General features: G+C 39.9%; 1 protein-coding gene across 1 annotated transcript; it reads left to right on the forward strand.

The window, feature by feature from the left end:
* Window positions 1-468: 468 nt before the first annotated feature.
* On the forward strand, window positions 469-23,723 carry trmt9b (tRNA methyltransferase 9B; the record flags this gene model as incomplete). Its single annotated transcript, XM_080845303.1, has 3 exons — window positions 469-622; window positions 4,052-4,225; window positions 22,768-23,723. The coding sequence occupies 3 exons, from the start codon at window positions 469-471 to the stop codon at window positions 23,721-23,723; spliced, it is 1,284 nt and encodes a 427-aa protein (XP_080701429.1).
* Between the last annotated feature and the right edge of the window lie 1,143 nt (window positions 23,724-24,866).

A 24,866-nucleotide genomic window follows, 5' to 3' on the forward strand; every position in this document is an offset into this window, starting at 1 on the left:
TTTTCTTCAATTTTTGCAGGGTGTACCAGCCCAGAACACAGAACTACATAGTGCATATCCTGGATGGCTAGTGGGGAAGACACAGGTGTTTATCTGTCCTCCACATGACCATATGCTACCAAAATTAATTTCAGGATGGTACCAAAACAAGTTGTCCATAGAACCATACCACAAAAAGTGTCAAATTGATACATAATGTTGCTTTAACAGTTAGCAAGCTAGGTAGATTTGATCAGTGTCAACTGTCATTTGACCAAAATGCTATAATGCCTTAATACATTAAAAAGCATAAAGTAATTTGGTGTTTAACTCAGGACAGTCTGACCTAAAATATAAAGTTGTGTTTTGTCAGCAAAGATTGACTTTGGGTGTTATTGATGTGATGCTGGCTTATTGAGTAGTTGTCCCTTTATTGTTCTTCAGAGGTGGCTGTTCAGGGCTGATTTGTGAAAGCGTCAGGAGAGCGTGATGGAGGACGCAGCCTGTCAGCTTGAGAGAGACCATGTGCACAATGTTTATGAGAAGATTGCGCCTTTCTTCAATGACAACCGTTACAAAGCATGGCCTAAAGTGCGCAAGTTTCTTCTGGAGCAGGAGCCAGGTAGCATTGTTGCCGATGTGGGTAAGTAAGTCAGCTCCCTCTATTTTGAACACAATTTGTTTAAAGCCTTCATGCTAAAGGTTTTGCCCCCAATACAATGATTAATGGTTATCCACTGTTCTTCAGTCCTCCACAAAGGATGTCTCAATGCCACAGGGGCCCATATGGTCTTCAACCAGCTGTGCGCTATAGGTTTGTTCCCTTAGACCTTACAGTGGCTTGAAAAGGCTTGGGCACCCCCCGGTAAAAAATTATGTTACTGTGAATAGCTGTCAGCAAGTAAAAGATAACCTGTTTTCCAAACATAAAGCAAATGTTTGGGCATCCTAAATGGTCAGTACTCAGTAACAGCCCCTTTGGTAAGTATCGCAGCTTGTAAATGTTTTTCGTAGCCATCTAAGGGTCATTCCTTGCCTGGGGGATTTGTGCGCATTCTTCCTTGCAGAAGGCTTCTAGTTCTGTGAGATTCTTGGGCTGTCTTGTATGAATTGCTCTTTTGAGGTCCATCCATAGATTTTCGATTATGTTTAGGCAGGGGACTGTGAGGGTCATGGCAAAACCTTGCTTGCCCCTCTTGAGGTAGTCCGTTTTTGAAGTGTGTTTAGGATCATTATCCTGTTGTAGTATTCATCCTATTTCATATTCAGCTTTTTTGTAGACCGTGTGAAGCTTGCTTACAGAATTTGAATTGCATTAAATATTCTCTCTTCCAATGAAATGTTCCCAATGTCACTGGATGCAACCCAAGCCAAAAGCATGATTGATCCACCCTGTGCAGTTGGAGAGGTTTTCTTTTTCTCTCCAATTATACCTTGGTTCATCATTGCAGCCAAAAGTAAACTGCTAAGTATTGTGCTAATGATTACAACTTAAATAAACAACAAAGTGACTTATTTGCAGGCATGAGAATCACTCACCTTTCAGCGAAATTCGCCGTTTTGAAAACAAAATAGGTGACCTACGTGAATCGTGTAGATTCGATGAGTTTTGTTTTTGTGGGGGGGGGGGGGGGGTTGGACATATTTTTCATATTCAGATGACATGTACATTTGTACTGAACTAGTGCTGGCGGCGGCAAGGTGCTCAGTGTTGCCAGATTGTAAATTGCGTATCATATCAAAGGCTCAAAATGATCGTATTTGGAGGATAATGAATTATATCTGTCAACACTGGGAAAGTTTGACCAATGACAGAGCTCGCGCAAGAAGGTGGAACGTAAGTGATACCCTTTCCAAAACGTGTAAAGACGTAATAACTCATTTGTGAAAGACCCAGAGAAACAATAATATGCGACGAGGCAAAATCCCGGACAATTTTGGAATCCCTGCTGGACGCATTTTTTTTGTGTGACCGTAATGTTAGCATATAAAACGTTAAAACATGTGTTCGGTCACTTAACGGGATGATTCATTTCAAGGGGCATAACCTTCAGATACAAGTATGAAAAAGTTAGCAATGATGTGATTAGCCTGGTTACGAGACGGCTACGGTGTGAATAACTGATGGAGTAAGATAATTTAGCTACATTAACTCAAACGCCATGGAGACTCCCTGTTCTAACTTTTAATCGCTCTGTTGGGGCAAAGTGACCATTGTAAAAGTGTTTGACTACAGACTGTTAACGTAGCAAATAATTCCTACTATTTCAGCCAGTCAACTTACAAGCCTTGCAGGTATAAAACAAATCATGACGTCAGATGACCATTTTCAGTCTCGTTACCATAAACAAGACAACAACACTGACATGATAAGCACTTTGGTGACAAGAAAGGTGAGCATGGCTGCAAAGGGGACTCTTGTCACATGGAAGGCTTCAGTGATGCTCTGCTCAAAAAGGCCAAGTCGCCAAGCTATGAGGCAAAGCAGTCAAGAGCAAGTGCCACTGGAAGTAGATAGATGGATACTTTAATAGGAGCTTAACATATTTTTAAATATATATATATATCCAGTTATTCAACATAATAAATCAGCGGCGAAAAAAACAATAGAATCATATTTTCTTGACAAGAATTCCATAAATGAAAAGAGATCCTTACATTTTGCATCATTTAGTACTTCTAAAGAATATATGATTGTATTGTTTTTTTCGCCGCTGATTTATTATGTTGAATAACTGGATGATGCGAGTGCATGGAAATATTAACGCGAAGGGCCTCGCCAATAAAATGTATTGAAATCTGAATTACATAACATTGTATTGGCTGTCAATCATGATGGAAGAGTAGACAAGTTAAGTTACGGCATCTCTCGTGGGGGCTATGCATTAAGCCATTTGTGGTGCCCTTACCACATTGTGCCTCATATACTGTAAATGATAGACCCAGTGACAGGCTGGCATGAAATGGCTTGCATAATACTAAGTAAGGAGGCCAAAATATTTTTTGACTCATGGCTGAAGCTAAGTTTCTCCAGCTCTCCCCAGGTTGGAAAAAAAGCATCTCAAACTGCATCAGATTGACGCTTTAAAATATGGAATATTTAAATTTTACTTACAGGGGGGGCACGCCCCCGGACCCCCCCAGAGGGGTAATATCCTCCTCACCTTTTTCAGCCCTTACCCGTTTTCATGCCTGTATTTGGGAACATTTATTTGGGGCATTTCATTGGGGTTCAGCAGGCACCTTCTATCACACATCAGTATATACCACAACCACCATACTGATACTTACTATATTTAACAGCAACAACAAAGACTCACCCTCATGAACAGTTTACTTGGGTTATCAATTTAGTTAAATTAAGCACACAACACCCTACAAAAGGCTCAACAGGGATGCCTGGTGACTTTATGGCGATGGGTTAAGGCACTTGTTCTTTAAGCCTCTAAATGTTTGCCTTCAAACACAACATCAGCGTTGTAGCAGCTACATGTAGGAAAGTGGATGAAGTAAGGAAGAGATGGCAAGACATGAAGAGGTAAACAAAATAAAGGGGCACTTTTAACATGGCACAATTGAGCAGTACCGGTGCTAGTACAACTGCTGCCATTGTTTCTGGAAGTTTCCCCTATGTATGCATCTAACGCCTAAGATGGCTTGCACCTGCTTTTAAGAGGCAAAAATAAAATCACACAAAAACTTTGTGCATGCTTGCCTGCCGTTTTCCTACATAATGAGGAATATACTGTATAATTAGCCATGTTGTGCACATCTCCTCACCTCCTGTTCTTCTGACCTCATCTCCTGCTGTGCACATCTCCTCACATTGTTTTGCCTCAAACTCCCACTTTTCCCTCAACCCGCCCATGAATGCAAATGCAGAAGTAGGAAAAGTGCAGCTACCCAATCTGCAGGACACAGAATTCTGTTTTAGCCATGTGTAGTCAATATGTATGTTTTAATGCACGTAAAGGTTGGGACGTAATTTCACCTAAAACATGTTAGTACATCTGCTCCTGAGTTATATTGATTACTTCTAAACTCAACATTTCCTTTCCCCCTGTCATTATAGGATGTGGTAATGGCAAGTATCTTCACATCAATGAAAATGTCTTCAAGCTTGGGTGTGACATATGCCGCCCACTTGTGGAATCTGCCTGGAACCAAGGGCATGAGGTCCAGCTCTGCGACAGCTTGCGCCTTCCCTACCGTGATGGCTGTTTTGATGCCATTCTCTCCATAGCAGGTACAATTCTCAGCCTCAGATCATTCACATTCATCATTCACGTTTTTTAAATATCTCATCATGAAAATTATGTGCTTATTGTTCAGAAGACTGGTTTAGCTCAAGCTGTAACATACTTGAATTTCTCAGATGATTTTAAAAAGCTTTAAAACTTTCCACCCTGTAACGTGGACGTGGCTTTATGTTAAAAGGTTAAAAAAAATTATGAATGCATTAAATATACACTACTAGTATGTGTTTGGAATCACCCATACAATAACAATTTCCTGGATTTTTTATTAACCCATCAACGAAGGTGCTTGAAAATGTAATTACAAATATATATTTTCATTTGTTCTCTGTGATGAAAACACCTCAAATTAAATTTTACTGTCCATATTTTTTTCATCATTTTCCAAACATTGTCTGTTTCTTTTGCCCATGTTAGTCAGTTCCTTTCATTGGCTATTATTTTCTTTGTAATTCTGACTAGAGGGCCAGCATTTCAGGCAAGGGCGTAGGTTTGCATAGGGTTGGTAGGGACTAGTCACGACCAAAGTTTGGGAAAGACAAAAAAGTCCCTACCAATATTTTGTTAATTTGAGAAAAAAAATATTTTTCACAATATATTTGCAAACTCATTTGTATTATTATCAATACAATGTTCGTCGCCCAGAAGAGTTAGAAATACATTTCTAAGTTTTCTAATGTGCCCTCGAGCCTGTGAGACAAGATGCTGTCATTTAATTGGCTGAAGTGGCAGAGTCAGAAACAGTATGTGTGAATCCTGAAAGAGTGCTGCTAGTAGTGTGATACGGTAAGCTACTAAATTCGCCAGGAAATAATAACGCCTCATATCAGTATTTCGTTTGGTCTCAGCATTGATATTTTGACCCTTTTGTGCTCTGTAGATAGGGAAAAGCCAACTAAAAAGAAAAGAGATGCCAGAAGTTTTTTCCACCCATTGAGCTATCCATAGAGCTATCAAAAAGCCCAGGTCGCTGTTAGTTAGCTAGTCGGAAAATGACCCACATTGCGAAGCTGCTAACCCTAAATCGCCACCCATTGTACAATGGAAACATGTTTTGAATGTTGAAAGTGTGTGGGGCATGTAACTTTTGCTTGCATTACATCTCGTCTTGTTGAAGCCAGAAGGATAAGCTACCCTACCCTGTTTAGACAATTTTACCCATGAATGTAATCAATCACACTGGCTATTTTGAGAATACATGTTATACTTGAAGGTAGTAAAAAGGTGCAATAAATTGGGATGCCCAAATGTATGTAGCATATAATTCATGAATACATTATTTCATTGCACTGCAATCCAGATGATGTAGGCTTAGTACAGCTCTATAAAACCTGAACCAATTACCTACATATTACAAATGAATTTCAGAACAAACAAATGCACTGCATGTACTTCTCATTAGGTAATTTTGTTCATTAAGGCAATATTTTGAAATGCATTCAGGAAACTAAGAAATCCAGTGCAGATGTAGTGCAGGTTGAGGAAGAAGCAGCTGGACCATCAGGGCTTCAGATGAGGTCTTACTCATGTTTGGGATATCCAAAAAGGACAACAAAAACATGTGATGTCAAGAAATGTGGAGAAGGTTTAGTTTTTAAAATTTAAACTAAGGGTTTATTATTCTTATTATGTTTAAATCAGTTCCAAGTTCCACAAGTTAGTACACAAATTTAAATATATTCTTATAAAGTTTGCCTGTTAAATATAACATCAACTATTTTTTTTAAATTATGGTGGGCAGTCTGCCGGGCATTGTCCCTACCAATGCTGAGACCAAACCTACGCCCTTGATTTCAGGGCCTGATCAGTGTTGAAGGTTGGTGAAGACTGGACTGGTGTCTGGATTGCTGAAAAGTAATCGAGTCGCCACCTGGTGGTAGTTCCTAATGCTGGGTGAAATCAATAGGATTCTCCATTGAACATTTTTTAGAAAAATCATGGTCATTGTTGAAAAAGTAGTGGAAGGCTTTCATGACATATGCTTTGAGATTTTGGACTTGGTTGAATCTTTTGATGATAATTTGAATTCAGCCGCAATTTGAATTGTTAGAAATATTTTTGTTACAAGGCGTACAGGAGCTACAATAAATATGTCATATGATGTCAGATGATGGTTCATGTGCCTCTCTGAGCTGATTAATATGCAGATTTGTATTGCTTGGCTGGCTGAATATTTTTGTAATAATACAAATGCATACAGCGTATTGATAACCATCATAACAACGCGATCGTGACCGGGGTGATAAAAGCATGCAATTTGGCACACAGTTAGCTTTTACCCTACCAAATGATATTAGAAGGGGTGCCCAAGTGAAACTGCTTGTTTTTTCGTTTTAAGGAGAATTTTAGTTTTGACCGATATCAAGATATGCGTTACCTGTGGTACGATTTTCAAAACTGTTTTTTTGCCTAGAAATGCTCACCAAATAAGTAATTAAACTGTTATTCATGCATGTTTGTGTTTTATAGTTTGTTTTTTATATGTATTGGTTTAAACAAAGTAGCCAAATTAAAATAAACAGACAAAAATACCATGCAGGACTGAAGAAGTCTGTCTGAGTCTTTGATCCAAGGTCAGGTTTGCAGATAATCAGGAAACTTGGGAAAGTGTCCAACAGGAGAAATAGGTTTATTTCAGCAGGACAATACAACTCAAATGTTGCACGAGAGGTTCTTTCAACATACTAACATGAGCTCACGTCTTTTATACAGTACAATTTACAGGTAAGGGATATGGGAGGGAATGGGTGTGTCTAGAGGTAGGTACTAGTTGAGTGGATGATTGCTAATTAGGACTTTGACCTTGATTAAATCTCATTGAATACAAAAAGGTCAGGAGGCCAGCTTGATCACGTTAAATATACTGATATCTAACAACTCCCCCCTATGATCATCGATCAATCTTACATCATGGTCACAATAAAACCTAACAAAACCATAACGAACATAATCAGACATAGTGATCAAACAATCCAACATTGTTACAAAATCTCAACAAACATGTGTTCCCATAGTGTAGTGGTAAAACGTTTTAAAACAGAACACATGTTCTTATAGTGTAGTGGTATCAATGTATGTTCCTATAGTGTAGTGGTATAAATATTAATGCACATTGAAAACCTGCGTTGACTGTGGACAAGGCTCCTGCGGTGTCAGTCGCAATCTTGTCCATAATTGCCCCACCAGTGCCCCACCAGACCCACGAGATGGCGCTGTTGAGCAGAAGGCTCAATCCATTCCTACTTCGTGGCAAACTATATATATATTTTTATATGCAAAGTAGCGTACATATTTGTGTGAATAAACTTGACTCACAAGCATTATAGTCTTGTTTTGGAGTAATTTAATTTGTGTGTTCTACTGCCTGAGTGCTTAGACATGAATGAACGTTATGTCTATATTTCCGTTTCCTGTTTCCGGGAGGGCAAAGACCCACGCTGCCCCTCCGTTACCATAGAAACACAAATGTGCGCGAACCACACAGGCCAAAGTTAACATTGAGACTAGGGGCAATTTCAAATTTGTCCTAGACGTAAACTGCGTAATCTACGTATTGTACGTAATATAGACTGGGATAATGCGAAACCCGCGAGAACTCTACCCCGAGACTAAGCAATAAAAACATACAGTGAGAGTGAGATCAGGAGTTACAGGAGAGTTTGCTATCGGGAGATTTTACACAATTTTGAAAGAGTTTTTTAATGAATGAATAAGAATGAATAACGTAGATTATTTGCTGAGGGTGCAATTCAGCACATTGCCGCAGGAAGAAAAATTGGTAAATAAAACGTTTGGGACCACACAGTTCATGCTTTCTATTGAAAACACCTTCATTAATGGACTGCTGGATTTTAACGACAAAGTAATCGAGAGGTTTTTTCTCAAGCAAAGAACCGTCGAGCCAATTTCCTTAAGTGATCTGCATTGGTCAAAACCTTTTTTTTTTTTTTTTGGAGCTTAAGGAGATCGTCTTTTTGTTTTTACAAAGTTTTGTTTAATAAATTATGCAAGTTATTGAAGCTATGTGTCTGTCTAATCTTTTTACTTTAATGCTATAGTATAGTTCGTACCATGTTGGCGCTCTGAGATTCTTTGGAACGAAGAGTGCGTTTAAAATATAATGCAATATTATTATTATTGGCAACATCTTTGTGTCGTGCTGAGCGGTAAAGCATGTGAAATGTATTTGAAATAGGATGTCTGCAGGGGTGCAGGTGGTGGCTGTCGCATAAGGAGGAAGCGTTTGGGATGAGGGACATCACCATCGGGATCATGGTCGCCATCCACTCGATACGTCTTGGCGACGTTGTTCTCATGTTGATGGCTGATGTCGTCAAAAAATAAAAATCTCGAAGTAAAAAATATCTCGTAGTCAAGTTCATAATTAAGTCAGCATCTAAAATTCCCATCCAATCATCATATAATTGCTAAAAGTAATTATATGATTAACAAAAGGCATGACTTAAATTATCCGTAATCATAAGTTTTTTCTTTGCGCCCCGCCAGAGGTGGTTGTTTTGGAGGCATGCTCTCTATGCGGTTGGTGAAATTGTCCAATTTGGTTTCCCCCTTCACCATGACTGCAGTGTGGGAAGGTGACGGTGCTCTGTGTGTTTTTACACACTTCAAATTCTTCCTGTCACATGGCTGTAGTTGTCGTCTCGTCACTGCCGGTATCTGCACTTCTCCAGTGTTTCCTGGACAGTCTTGACTCTCAAAAATGTTCAGGTTGTTAGGATTAAAGGAGCAAACATCTTGGCCCTCCAAACCTACAGTTCTCTTTATAACTTCATCAACTTCGCCTGCAGCTTCCACTGACTCTGGTTCTATGTGTGTTCCCACTTCATTAGGCACACACACATCACCTTTATCAAGCCGCTGGCTTTCAGCCGCCGTAAGAGACCGTAAGGAGGGCAGTTTCCCGGAATCGCAGACATAATGGTCTGTCTCTGATGATCCATTAACTTCGCAAACCTTCTGAATATGTCTTCATCATCATTACTCTCCTCATCACCCTCTTTCTGATGGTTATGGCAAGCAGTATATCTGCCACGTTTCTGAGTGTTGCATTGTTTTGCCCAATGGCCATGTTTTCCGCATTTATGACATGTATCATATGATCTGTCCCTGGGTGCATACTGTGATCTGTATTGTTGATGTTGTCTAGGCTTTTGTGCATTTAAAAGTCTCAACATGCACTCCTGTTCCAAATTCGAATCCCAGGTGTTGACACATCTGAGTTTGTGTTCGACATCCCGTTCCACCCTTCTTGCCACATTGAGGAGCATTTCCAAAGTAAACGTGGTGTCCTCCCATGTAGGTGTGGTCAGCTTGACAGCCTGTTTCACCTCTGGATTTAGACTGTGCAACAAATTAGCCTTGAGAGCACCATTGTCGCTTGTTCCAATGTTCTCCTTTGTCAAACCACTCATGCCTGAGTGTCTTAAAAAGGTTTCATGGATCTTTGTGAAAAGTCATCAACAGCCTCATTAGTCTTTTGTTTGCAGGCGGCTATCTTTGTCCAATCAGTGCTGGCGTTAGTGGAACTTTGGATGTAATCACGTAATGCCTGCCAGCCCTCATCCATCTTCTGTTGACTGTCTCCTAGCCCTCTTTCAACAGCCCGCCTTATTTTGCTTGATTCAGAGGCATTGAGTACTAGGGATGGGTATCGTTTGGGTTTTTTCCGATACCGGTACATAACCGATACTTTTAAAACGATACCGGTGCCTAAACAGTGCCTGAACCAATACTTAAAAAAAAAAAAAAAGCACCAAACGAGGATTGACGACATTAAAGAAAGGCTTTTTTTATTGCAGAGGCCAATTTTTTTCTTCAAATTGAACAATATATATTAACTGTTTAAAGTATACTATGAATATAATTACATACAAAAACTTTGCTTCAAACTACAGCTTCAAACTATGAATATTATATTAACTGTTAACAACAGTTTATAGTATGCTTAAATAAATATAAATAAATACAAAACACACACACACACAGACTACAGCTTCAAACTTATGAGCATATTTGCCTATGTAGTCAAACATGTATTATTTAGTTTGCATTTATTTCATGAAATTTCACAATTTTCTGATTTGTTTATACCTAGCTATCTTTTCTATCTTGTTTACTTGAACACACCGATTGCGTGAAAGTGTACTGCCCCTTTAAGAGACTATAGCTCCGGTAGCCTACCTACAGTTTAAGTTTGCGGTTGCAGATCTGACCAAACTCTTGCCTTCTCTCCACTCTTTACACGCAATTGTTTTGTTGCATTTGCTGCACGTCGCGGTGTTTGAATCTTTTTTTTGCTAAATACAGCCACACTTTTGACCGTTTACTAGGGAATCAAATGATTAATCGACTTTAGATTAATTGTCGATTAAGAGGTTGCTCGATCAAAATGTATTAATCACGATTAATCGCTAGAGGGCGCTAGCGCGAGAGACTGGTTGAAAACAAAATGAAGCGAGCGAAAAGAAGTGCGGTGTGGGACCACTTCAACATTGTTAATTCAGGCAAAGAAGTCAAATGTTCTCTGTGTAATGCGGTATTGAAATACAATAGTTCCACTAGCTCACTCAGTTATCATTTGAACACTGTGCATGCTGCTGTCCTGCATGGCACCACCAGTTCACCTGGTTACTGCCGCGAGTTAAGGCTGTAGTCTTAAAACTCAGGTTAGCTATTAGTTCGTTAGCGGGCTAGCTCACCTAGACTTCATAGAGTTAGCTACCTAGCTCGTTAGCGGGCTAGCTCACCTTGCTATGAATATGAATATCTCTGTCTCCTCCCGCGCTAACGTGTGCCCGCGAGTTTGGCTCATGAGAGTTAGTAAGTAAGTAAGAGTTGAGTTGGCTATTTAGCTTGATAGCGGACTAGCTCACTCAGGCTTAATGATATTAGATACCTAGCTCGTTAGCGGGCTAGCTTACCTTTGCCTGATGGCTTGCCATTAAGAATGTAACTACTCTATCCCTCACTAACGTGAGCGCGAGTTAAACTTCAGAGAGTTGTGTTGGCTATTTAGCTTGTAATAGCCTAGATGCAGTTTCTTCATAATCTATCCACAAGTTAGATACAAGATTACATATATAGTTACAAGATAGGCTCAATAATATTCTGTTTGGCTCTCTATTTAATTTCTTCTATTCTTTTTTTTTTATGTCTGTTTCAAATGCAAGAACTGAGCCAGTCCATAATTTATTTCTTTGTTTTAAATTAAAGAATGTATTTTGTTATACCATAAAAACAACTTTTCTGCTTTCTTTTCCTAATGCATAATTACTTGAGGAATGTATAATAGAATAGAATAGAATATAATTATCATAATGTAATGTAATATAATAACTCAACTATTTAGCTGATATTTGTAAAGGCCCTATTGAAGGACTGAAACTCAGGTGAAAAACGCCGCTTATCAATTAATCGAAAGTCGATCGATAAGATTATCAACTAATGATTAATGAATGAATCGATAATTTGCATCCCTACCGTTTACCTTTCGCTATTTTCTCTGTTAAAAGGTTGATGGCGAGCTCTGTTTGTGCTTGCGCTGTTAAATGCTGCCTGCTTCACTGTAATAAGACTGTTGCTATGAAAACACCAATGAGCGTGAGCAGTGGCGGATCTTCCGTTAGGCAAACCTAGGCAAGTGCCTAGGGCCCCAACCAAATCTGTCTTTATTAGGGGCCCCCAAATCTGACCCCCCCCCCCCCCCCAGCCATTACTTATGTAAAGTAAAAAAAAAAAAACCATAGCATTTAGAAAAAAATAACAAAAATATCAACGCCAAACTAATGCCTAAATAATAATTTTCCAGCACACATGCCCCCCTCCATTGTGCATTGGACTAGTCCAGAATATGATGATGTAGTAACGCGCACAGCGCGAAATAACGTTACTTCAAACCAAAGCAGAGGGATCTGTATGCGACTCGGTGAAAATGAAGCGGGATTATGATAGTGGTTGTGCTAAACGAAAGAAATGTGCTGAGAAGAAAAGAATTGCAGATACAGACGAAAGACCGCGCTGTTTGTTTCTGTTGTCGGCTGTTTGGCGATTGCAATAAGCAGCGGTTCTGCACTGAGGGCATGAACGACTCTCTCTCTCTCTCTGTCTCTCTCGCTCTCTCTCCTGTCACTCACTCACTCACTCACACTGAACCACTGCTTTGCCTGTCTCTCACTCACACACACAGCCACTGTTATTCCTGTCCACACACAAAATCTTCTCATTGGTCCTGTTTAAATGTAAATGGTGGTTTTCATATCCATTTTGTATTTTAGTTCTGTTAAGTGCAAGATCATTTTGTATCTCTGGCAGAGAATGGAAATTCTAATCTCTCTCTCTCTCTCTCACGTTCTCTCTCTCTCTCTCTCTCGTTTGATCTGAGTAATAAACATGTAATTTTGGCAAAGGCTGGAGAAATCTGAAACTGATTTTACTGTGGAGAGTTGAGTGGCAGTGCGCTATGGGTTTATTGCGATTCTAAGAGTATTGGGATGGTTATTTGTTTTGTGTACGTGTTCCAAAAATGAGGGCCCCATGTCTATATTTTGCCTAGGGCCCCAAAATGTCTAGATCCGCCCCTGAGCGTGAGCGCCACAGGACAAAGTTAACATTGGGAGATGGGGCAGTTTTAAATGTGACCCATGAAATATGCATGGCAACAAAATAAAAGAGAATTCATACAGATCATACATACATACGCCACTCACGTTACTGCTAGCTAGCTATCGCTAGTTTTCTACTGTTGCAGCCTGAAATAATTCCTGTTTATAAGACAACATTTTACGTACGTTTTGTTCATTTAACTGCATAATTTGTTGCGGTTATTCATTCCAATCAGCTCAGGCACCGAAAGGAAGCACCGAAATCTGCGTGACATTTCGGTCCGGGTAGGTATCGGTTGTATAGTCCCGGTGCCATATTGGTACCGGTTCTCGGTATCCAACCCTATTGAGTACTGTACACATCATTGCCACGCCATCCAATGGGTGGAGTTGGTAAATGTTTCGCAGACGGTTGATTTTGGACCACGCCTCCATGCCCAACTTACGAGGATGCTGTATGTCTCTAGACCATTGATCAATGTCCTGGGGTTTTGCCGGTTTATATCCATACGTCACATTTCCACCGGCATGCCTGGTCGTTAAAGGTCTCAGTCTGGTTGGACCTCCCAAGTCCGTTGCGTCATCACTGTCATCACACACGTCGCTGTCTGTGTGGGGAGCCATTGCTGACTGCAATAGTTTTCGTGTTTCTGTCTGAGCTGCTTCCCTCATTCCCTGAAAGGGTTATAAGGTCTCGCCAGGTAGCGTCAGTTGATCAGAAGCATTAATCCCAGCCTGAATCATTAAAAGCTTCTCCGCCTTCCACGATCTCACATCTTCCCTTCACGCTCTGACTTTGTTTTTCTCCACAATAAGTCTCAGACTTTTCGGCCTTCAACTTTGAAAGCTCTGCAGACAATTCCTCAAGTATCTTCTCTCTCTCAGCCTTCTGGACAGCTTTTTGCCTACGTGTGACTTGACTCAGAATTATCAAGGCATATGGCAATTTGCTTTTATCCGACACTCGCTGCATCTGTCCCCACGCACGCTTTGCGTCGTCAATATGCCACACATTTTCACTGTCAGGCACAATGTCATATTTGTCTTCTAACTTATTTTGTAGCACATCTAACTTCAGATGGTCATTAATGAAACCTTTTACTGATGTAATTATGGTTTCTTCATCAATTTCAGGTACAGCTCGTCCACCCCTTCTATTTGTGGGTTTCTGTTTTCCAATCATTTTGGCTTTTGCCAATGGATGAACGGCTACTAGATTCTCCTGAAGAATCTCAATGTCAACAGATGGTCGTTTGTGATTTCAATCGTAATTCTTAAATTAAACGGCTGATTTCGACAAATTATTCCTACTTAATACAAAACGTCTCTATTAATGCAACCAAAACCAGTTATCTCATCTATCACAGTCTCACACACTGTAAAACACGGGAAAACTGCGATATAATTCTACAAGACCTCTAAGCATTAATTAAGTTGATTGTCAAAAATCACTAAACACCAAGCTTTAACACAATAAAACAGCTGAAGCCTTCTCTTCACTGAGTTAAAATAAGCAATCTCTCAATTGCAATTATTTGCGGTTTACTCTGCGTTCAACCCGCGCACAAGTGAATACTGGAAGCTATTTGCGCCAGGACTCTGTATCTTCTGTCCGATTGGTTAAACCGAAGTGCATACAATTAAGGATTAAATAGTACCACTTACTCATAAATGATCTGTCTCGGAAAACCAGGTTCACTTATGGGCCCAACCTTTACAAGTATTCCTTATATCTGTTAAATGGATCTGACGAACACAGCTTTTTCCGTTCTTTTTTTTTCAGCAAAGGAAAGATGAAAATATTCCGTATCTTCTTCTTTGTCCTTCTTGAAACTGGGGGCAAACACCAACTGAAGAAGTCTGTCTGAGTCTTTGATCCAAGGTCAGGTTTGCAGATAATCAGGAAACTTGGGAAAGTGTCGAAATAGGTTTATTTCAGCGTCACAGGACAATCCAACTCGCATGTTGCATGAGAGGTTATTTGAACATACTAACATGAGCTCACGTCTTTTATACAGCACAATTTACAGGTAAGGGATATGGGAGGGAATGGGTGTGTCTAGAGATAGGTACTAGTTGAGTGGATGATTGCTAATTAGGACTTTGACCTTGATTTAATCACACTGAATGAATACCTTGATTAAATCTAATTGAATACAAAAAGGTCAGGAGGCCAGCTTGATCACGTTAAATATACTTATATCTAACAACGAGCTCATCCTAGATTGCGGAATGACGTCATGTGGTACAATTTTCAAAACAGTTATTTTACCACCATTTAAAAAAAAAAAAAGTTGCATTTGGTCTTGTATATGTATACATACTGTGAAAATGTATCACAGATTTGCATCAACATCATTAAAATACTCCATACAGCGTATCAGTGGCGGTCCGTGCATTTCACGACTAGGCCTTCAGCGATGTCCTACACGATGTTAAACTGAGTGAATCCACCTCTTAATACCATCATTATGACGCCATGGCTCTCCAACCATATATTTATACAGAAAGGCAGTATAAGTGAGCATTGCATCACCTTAACATAGTCGAGTACAACAGACTTTATTAATATTTCCGGAGCATTTAAAATCAATACACCCGTTTTAACAATACATTAAGAGTAGTAAACTCTCAGTTATATGATCGCTTGGATATTACTGTCACAACTTAAAAATAAAAGGTGATTTTCAGGGATTAGTCTAAAAAGTTTTATTAAGTCCACCGAAAGTAGCCTATGTGAGCTTTAACAAGTTTGTCCACTAAACATCGCATTGTCCCACCTGCAAAGCAGTTTCATTAAACTTACCGGATCCTCACGATATCAAGTTTTTCTTGAAAGTTCCGTCTTGAAAATGGCGTTGTAATTGTATCAAAAACTGGAATTATCAAGTTGGTGTAAACTAGTTTATTTGAGTTGGTTAATGTTATTATATTTAGTCTTACCAATTAAAACAACTAGCATAATAAGCATTGAAACTGATTAACCAGAGGACAGCCAACTAAACTGAGCACTGAAGCACTGCGTCGGTCTGCCTCAGTATCCAATCAAAGGACGTTTACGTGTCATGTTCGAAGCGAGGACAGAAATCTTCCCTGAGGCCTTCAGAATTGACAGTGAATGCCCGTGTATATCTGATTGGTTATCACAACTGGCTGTTTCAGTTAATTTAAGTCGAATGAACTGAAACAGACAGTTGTGATAACCAATCAGATTTCGAGTTTGCGAATTTGGGCCAGCTAGAAGGCCCCGGAAGATTTCTTTCCTCGCCTGGTTAATTCTGAAGGCCTGTGGGAAGATTTCTCTGAGCCTGGCAACACATGATAGCTGAAATATGATTGGATTAAAGCTCTAACATAAATAAACAACGCTGGAAACTATGAAATGAAGAGAATGGACTATGGGGAATAATTTAATACATATTTATGAAAAGAAAATATTAAAATTAAATGTATTCTATTACATTTATTTTCTGATGATGTTTAGGCCAGCAGAGAAGGCCTTGCTGGCCCTGACGGACCACCACTGCAGCGTATTGATAACCATCATAGTCAGGTGACTTAACAACGCAATCGTGACCGGGGTGATAAAAGCTTAAAAATTGGCACACAGTTGTCTTTTACCCTACCAAATGATATTAGAAGGGGTGCCCAAGTGAAACTGCTTGTTTTTTCGTTTTAAGGGGATTTTTTAGTTTTTACCGATATCAAGATATGCGTTAAAAAAAAAAGTTGCATTTGGTCTTGTATATGTAAACATACTGTGATAATGTATCACAGATTTGCATCAACAACATTAAAATACTCCAAAGGCACATTAGGCTACCAGTAGTCGGACTAGAAAAGCGGTAAAAATGGCCGCAGAATAAGCCCGTCTTTTCGTAGGCCTACATTAAAACATCATATGAGAAATGTGCTGCTATAAATTGCTCCACGATTTGATCTCCACGAAGCATTTCCACTTGGGCACCCCTTCTAATATCATTGTGTAACCTACATGTGGGTGACCAGATAGGAAATCGTGGAGCAATTTATAGCAGCACATTTCTCATATGAAGTTTTAATGTACGAAAAGACGGTCTTATTCTACGGCCATTTTTACAGCTTTTCTAGTCCGACTACTGGTAGCCTAATGTGCCTTTGGAGTATTTTAATGATGTTGATGCAAATCTGTAATACATTATCACAATATGTATACATATACAAGACCAAATGCAACTTTTCTTTTTAAATGGTGGTAAAATAACTGTTTGGAAAATTGTACCACATGACGTCATTCCGCAATCTAGGATGTGCTCGCGCATGGTATTTTTGTCTGGATATTTTAATTTGGCTACTTTGTTTAAACCGATACATATAAAAAACAAACTAAAAAACACGAACACGCATGAATAACAGTTTTATTACTTATTTGGAGAGCATTTATAGGCAAAAAAAACTGTTTTGAAAATGGTACCACAGGTAACGCATATCTTGATATCGGTCAAAACTAACAAATCTCCTTAAAACGAAAAAACGAGCAGTTTCACTTGGGCACCCCTTCTAATGTCATTTGGTAGGGTAAAACTTAACTGTGTGCCAAATTTCATGCTTTTATCACCCCGGTCACGATCAACCCTAAATTGTGCATTAAGCCACCTGACTATCATAGGTCAGGGGGGGATTGCCGCTTCAGAGAGAGCTGACAGGTGGCATCAGGGCTAGCAGGAAGGACAAGGCATATCAAGCTACAGTGAACAACGCATGTGACATGAGTTGTAGTGTGTTTATGAAACTAAATTAAAGGAGCTATCTCTGAATTATGAAAAAAGGAAAGATATTTTTATAGTTTGTAGGTTATTACTGTACAAACACTAAACAAATATGTCTGTTCAATAACTTCACTGATATGACTTGGTAGTATTTTGTCTTATAAATCTGGTTTATGGAATTTTACATGCAAACTGCTCTCTGAATGCAACCACTGGGGTTGAAACACTGATGGTTGCGCATATGTATATGTGTTTGTATTTATTCCATTCAACATCAGTCATTTGCAACATCAGCGACGTGTGCACTATATTTCTGACCGTTATTTTCATAGAAAACAATGAACTACAGTGTGCATTTTTGCAAATGCCATAGTGTCACTTGGTTTACATATACATTTAATAATGTTGATGACTTTCAAGGGGTTGTACATTAATCCAGCCGACGGGGCCATCTTGTGGTTATTTGAGGAATCGCATTTTTAAAAACTGGGTTAATGGCTGAATTTTGTGAGAAACCGTTGGTGATTGCGTTCACGTCAACTCTACAGACATCCTCGGATTAAAATCATTATAAAAATAATAAATACGAGAATATTTGTATCATTAACAATTACGTTTATAGTCATGATTCTACAAGGCATCGTGATGTCATTAAATAAATAAAACGACTACACCAGGATGCTAATCCAGACTATTCTCATTTGTAGATCCATGTTGGTGGAATGAACATTGCAAATGTAAGTGAGTTAATAAATAAACACTAACCCCAATCGCGTTAAAATAGCCCTTGTGGAATAGAATGGACACATAACGTCCTGCAGTAGCCTACCTCCATGTCTGCCCCGGTTAAGTTAAATCTGCGTTCTTTGCTCGCCTTACGAGGTGCTTTCGTGTGGATTCGGGAGATTCCGACAGCACACGCTTCTACGGTTGCGTGCCCTAACAAGGAGCTGGCGGGGCGTGTACGTATGCGAATCCACTTTCACGAGAACGCGCATCAATTTAGGAAACTAATCCGGGGGAACACAGTTTAGAAGACTTCGACTGTTTATGAACGCATTTTCAAGCGTGCAGGAATGCGGCGGAAGTGTTTCCCTCACGTTTTTTTTTAACGAAGTTGTGTAAAACACATTTCAGAAGAATATCAGAAAATGATCGAGGATGAGGCCCATTGGCTCAATCTTCATGTAGGGGCACCAAAATAATATAGGGACAGTAGGCACCATCTATTGATCATAATGTTGATACTTCCCTCATGAGGGCCACACATATGATGTAACTACTAATCTGACAACAGCATATAAAATGTTGATGTCACCCAATTAGATAGGCATCAATTATTAAACAGCAGATCAGTAAAGCTGAACACATGGAGGCGCCCCACAAATCAGTGTTATAAATCAGTCTTGGATTTCAACTGAAACTTGTTTCCGTTTTTTTTCTGTTGTGTTTACCCACACCCAAAATGAGCTGATACAGGCAAAATGAGCTATCGTCAGCTATCGTCAGCAATGATGGGTGGGAAAACCTCAAGTTGAAGAGGGGTAAAGGGGTCAGTCACAGGTGAAAGACTGTATGACCAACACAAATCCTCGTTGCGAAATAGAATTAGTTCAGTTTGTTCCATGATGGTGTGTAAACACAGAAATAAATTGCTGTCTAGTAAAGTAGGACATCGTAGGGGAACGGAACTGTGGAAGGGGTGGAAATATGGCACACGCATGAACACACGTGTGAGGTCGAAAACAAAGGAGTGTGTAAAGCAGGAGCTTTGAGTTTTGTCTCTGTGTGTGTAGCAGTTCAAAGTTTGTGTATGAGATCAGTGTAAAAAAAAATGGTGCCAGTATAGGAATGATGGTTAGTTTGCATGCAAGACACTGCGTCTGTATGAAGCATAACTAACATCAACTCACTTATGGTGTGGCAAAGCCAACTACTTCAAAGTCCAATGAACAAACAAATCATAAATGAACATTGCAGTAACTAAAATTAAAACATTTCTTGCTTAGCCATACTGTATACAAAAATATGCTATGCTAGCTAAACATACACCCAGTAATTCTGTTACCAGTCCTGGGGGGAAACTGGTGTGCTGCTCTGTTAACTGGCGATTCCAATGTTTGTTGATGAGCCAGCTGGGGAAGAGTTCTGATGTTGAATGCAGCCTTTGCTGTGCTTCCTGATGTTATAGATCCTGATGTTGTGAATGTATAGGCCTATAATGTAGGTAGATTGACGAATGAATGACGTGTCCTTAAATCAGTCGGACTTACCAGGATGTCATCCTGAGGTGGACAGTAGGATTTGTAGGGTGGGCAACTAAATTCAACATCTATAGCTAATGGCCAAATCTTCCATGCCTGCCAAGTACAACTTCGCAACATGATGATTAACACTAAATTATTCTACTATGATGCAATCGAAAACTGTCAAACTCCTGCTTAGCAACCATACAAGCTAAAAAAGTGAAACTTAAGAAAGACTTGGCTATGAAAAGACGGAAAGAACTATAGAAATACATTGTTTACTGTTGCTAGCTAGACACCATGGGCCGTATTCACAAAGAATCTTAGGGCTAAAAGTAGCTCATAAGTGGCGAATTTAGGAGAAACTCCTAAAAATAATGGGCGTGTCAGTCTTAAATTTAGGACTCCTATTTTTTTTTACTAAGAGCAATTCACAAAATATTTTATCCCTAAAAGTAGCACCTAAGTCTAGGACAGCTTAAAACTCCTCATGAGGACTCCTAAGTCACTAAGACCTATTCACAAAAAGTCTTAAAATGGCTGAAGCCAGACGTAACGTGTTGGAGACAATGAACGACTCTGAATTGTTGAGAAGATATCGTTTAAACCGTGAAGGCATCAACATTTTACTAGAATTAGTGCGGGATGCAATCACGTCTCCAACTATCCGAAACAACCCAATCAGTCCGGAAGTTAAATGTTTGATAACATTAAGATTTTTGGCTACGGGGAAAATGCAACTTTGCAACGCAGACGACTTCAGAATATCGCAATCAAGCCGATTCATTCATCAAACAATCACCGCACTCTGTAGACCACACATTGTACAACAGTTTATCCGGTTCCCTTTGGACAATCGCCTACTTCAAAGGTTCAAGGTCAATTTCATGGCGTTTGCAGGAATGCCCGGTGTCGTGGGTGCCATCGATGGAACACACATTAAAATAATTGCTCCATCCAGAGATGAGGACGTCTTTGTAAACCGCAAAAAGGTACATTCAATTAATACACAGATAGTGTTTGATCCAAATTTCACAATCATGGCTATTGTTGCGAAGTGGCCTGGATCTACTCACGATTCGCGCATTTTAATGGAGAGCGCGGTCTGCGCCAGCTTTTTGAGCGGCACCATGTACCTGCTGGATGCCACTTGTAGGCTGACAGTGGCCATCCATGCAAGACATGGCTTTTGACACCCTTCCTCAATCCACAACCGGGAGCACAGTTGAACTACAACATGCAAGTATACGCATGAGGCCTATTTTGGTGACACAATACCTGTAGCCGCGACGGCTCTTTTAAAGTCCACTCCGCAATCTCCATCCTACATTGTGACTGGAGCGCATACCACCGCTTCTCGCAGTCATCGACAGAGCGACACACGGCAGGGAATGAAGCATTTATGTTAACACATAAGTCCTCCCATGCCTCACGCATAGTTTGCAGGGTGCTTTAATCATTACTTCTTTGATTTCATGCAATTTCCGTGTTTTTTTCGGCAATTTCTCTTTCTCTTAACGTGCAAAGCGTCATTCTCGTTGGATGCACAAACTTGTCATCATGCGTGTGCATTCTGCTAAGTGCACTATCCATAACTATTTAATATGACTTCATTTGAAGCCTAGGTTATTCTCTTATTTTCTGTTGATTTAGTGGGATCGTTAGGGGGATGTTAGGACTGAGTTTTGAATGAGAGCGCCTGTCAGCAACCAATCACCGTACGCACCGCTTCTAAACTCGTGCATGAGAATGGACGTCATCCATAGCAACGGAGTTTTTATCTTAAGCTTAGGAGTTGGTATTATCCTTAGTATGAGTAGGTCTCAGAGCCGTTGTGAATCACTTTTAAGAAATTACTCCTACGTAAAAGGTTTTAGCGCGAGTTAGGAGCACTCCTAGTGGTAAGATAAAAGGCTTTGTGAATACGGCCCCAGATTTATAACATATTAATTTGTCAACATCAGCAAAACATTTGGGCGAACAGAACCTCCCAAGGGGAGTGAATTAGCTTACTTTACCTGCTAAGGTTGCTAGCATCTACGGTCACGATGTATCAAACAGACCCAGAGAAGGCTTTGGCCACTGATGTTTCCAATAGATTACACCCTTCTCGATGGAATGGAACCAACAGATATGCTTCCATTTTTTTGTCTTTGTTAAAACCGAATTCTCTGGAACACAGAACTCAGGACACATTTTATGTTTTGTATGAGCATTATAACCAGACATTTTGACAGGCTTGTTTGTAATTTATATAATTTAACCAGGCAAACACTAAGGGAGTGTAGTGGCCAATTCTAAGTATTTAACTATTTTCACAATCAGAAACTCAGACAAAGGACACGTTGTTCAAATGGATTTACTGTAGTAAATTAAGCCACAGTAAAGAGATGAATACCCGAAATTACATCTGCCCGTATACATTCGCGCTTAGACATTTAAACCTTAGCCTGACACTCCCACTTCAGCCCTGAATGGCTGACCCTGTAACCAACCAAATCCTAATTTCTAGCCTGATTCCACCCAATCAGAAGGCTCTAAAGTGAATCTAATGACCCACCCATTTTCTAGGTAAAACCCCTTTCTGACATTGTATTGTGTGTGTGTGTGTGTGTGTGTGACTAAACCTCATACTAATTAGATGAATTATCTAACATTCCTCCAGACTCATATTAAAATAGCCCACAGGAGCAACAATTTGATCTGAGGGGGCAGTTGTGTCTGACACAGTGATGAGAAAGACACAGTCAGGACATTTTACATTGGTCTTCAAATAAATGAGAAGGAGTTGTCATTAAGTACTAATAAAATGTACTTTTCCTTTTACTGTTTCATACAGATGATTGAATATAATATTGTTGTCTCTGTCCTGGAGTATATCTAATGGCAGATCATTTCTTTGTCTCTTTTCCTGTAGTCATACATCACTTTTCCACCAAAGAGCGGCGAATTCGAGCAATAAAGGAGATGGCTCGTACACTACGGATGGGAGGGCGCATGATGATCTATGTATGGGCCATGGAGCAGAAGAGACGGAAGTTTGAGAAGCAGGACATCTTTGTCCCCTGGAACCCCAACCTGCCCTGCTGTCCAAATTGTGACCAAACCCTCAGCAGGTACAGAGCTCAGGGAGAGGGCTTGCAAGGTGATGGCACTGACAAGCACAGGAAAGTGAAGAGCACATCCTCCATGTTGGACCGAGAAGAGTCTCCTGTTTCCACCCAACCTCGGATGCAGAGACTATGGTTTTTCTCCAGGTCTTTAGACTCAGTATTGGACTTCGGAAGCCCTACTGTTTCTCGGCCCAGTTCACAAGAGCTCAATGCAAAGTGCCCCCCAGCTGAGGAGAGGGATGGCAATGGGGCCAGGTCGGTCTCATGGGGCAGAGGAGGAAACTTCATACAGCAGGTGTCTAGTCTCTTCTCCTCCAGAAGCAGCCTGGAGGAAGACATCTTTGGATCTGTCACAGATCTCTGTGCAGGCCTAAGTCCAAAAAAAAAGAGTAATGATGGTTCTGCTATGACACAATCAGTCTCTTTAGTCCAAGAGTGTTCATCCATGCCACTGCCTGATCTAGTGTCTTACCAAAAGGATATTCAGTTAGAGGAAAGTGAAATAGCTGGCAACCAATGTCAAGAGAGCATACATCCCCAGCAGAAACTGGAGGACGGTACAGGGTGTGTGGAGACATGTTGTGAGTCAGAGGGAAGCGAGAGGTTTATGCGTTACTACCACGTCTTCAGACATGGGGAACTGACTGAGCTGATTGAAAATAATATAGAGGAACTTCATGTTATGCAGACCTGCTTAGACCATGCAAACTGGTGTGTGGTTGCAGAGAAGGTGAAAGCTTGCATAAATAAACCATTTTAAAATGTTTTATTGATGACAGTTCCAGCTCTGGATTTTGTATCGTAACCCGACCTATTTCCGCCATCTTGCGGGTACGTGTTACTTAATACTGATTTCTTTGAAAACCAGGATAATGGATTTTAAACAACATACGCTCCTCCCCAAAAGGGGTATTTAACTTGTATGTGCGCAGAAAAATTACACTTGTAGAGCGTAATTAGGTGTACTAGACAGCAATGTATTTCTGTGTGTACAAATCGTCATGGAACAAACTGAACTAATTCAATTTCGCAATGAGAACTTTTGAGGTTCATACAGTTTTCAACCAACAGTGAGACCTCTCTCCCTCTTTAAATTGAGGTTTTCCCGCTTATCGCAGCGACGACAGCTGACTACAGAGTAAGGAGATGTTCATGAGAGGTTACTGATCCTGATAGAGATCATACTTGATCATATTTGTAATGTTTTGCTTATTTTTGGCTAATCTCCTCACACCACTTGTATCACCGGTAAATCACGAAAGGGTGGAAATGGGCAAAACCTCCTGTATCAGCAAATTTTACATGTTGGTTTACACAAAAGAAAAACAGAAAACACATTTCAGTTGAAATCCAAACAAGTTACCAGTCGTTTTCTAGTCACCCACCACTAATGTAATATTGATTGATGAAGCCTTCTTGATCTTCGACTTTTTAATAAGCTACGGCGGAAATAGGTCTGGTTACGAGTGTTTTCATTCTTGCCACTATCAGATCAGCATCAAGTGGCAATGGCATTGGAATGATGAAAATGAACTGTTTGAAGACTTTTTTAACGCTGCTAAAAGATTGAAGTCCTTATACACTGAAGTCTTGCCTAATAAACTAAACTGAGTTTGAAACAGTTCAATGTGATTCTATTGATCTTTCCAGCTTGTTATTGTGTAGTTGACACTGTCCTTTGCTCTGCCTGCCTGCTGATAACTGAAATAGCACATATTAATTGTTCAGCATAGACATCAGGTATTTTAGTGTTGTTTGTGATCTCGCCTTCATAACATCAGGAATATTATCTGTAATGTGTGTGAGAACATCAAAATGTTTACATGTATTAAAAGATAATGACATCTAAACAAATGTGAAAAGTGTAATAACTCTGGATGTCACTGCTTCTAGGCTCTCTAGT

The sequence above is a fragment of the Sprattus sprattus genome (genome assembly GCF_963457725.1).
Source record: "Sprattus sprattus genome assembly, chromosome: 9".
Lineage (NCBI taxonomy): Eukaryota > Metazoa > Chordata > Actinopteri > Clupeiformes > Clupeidae > Sprattus > Sprattus sprattus.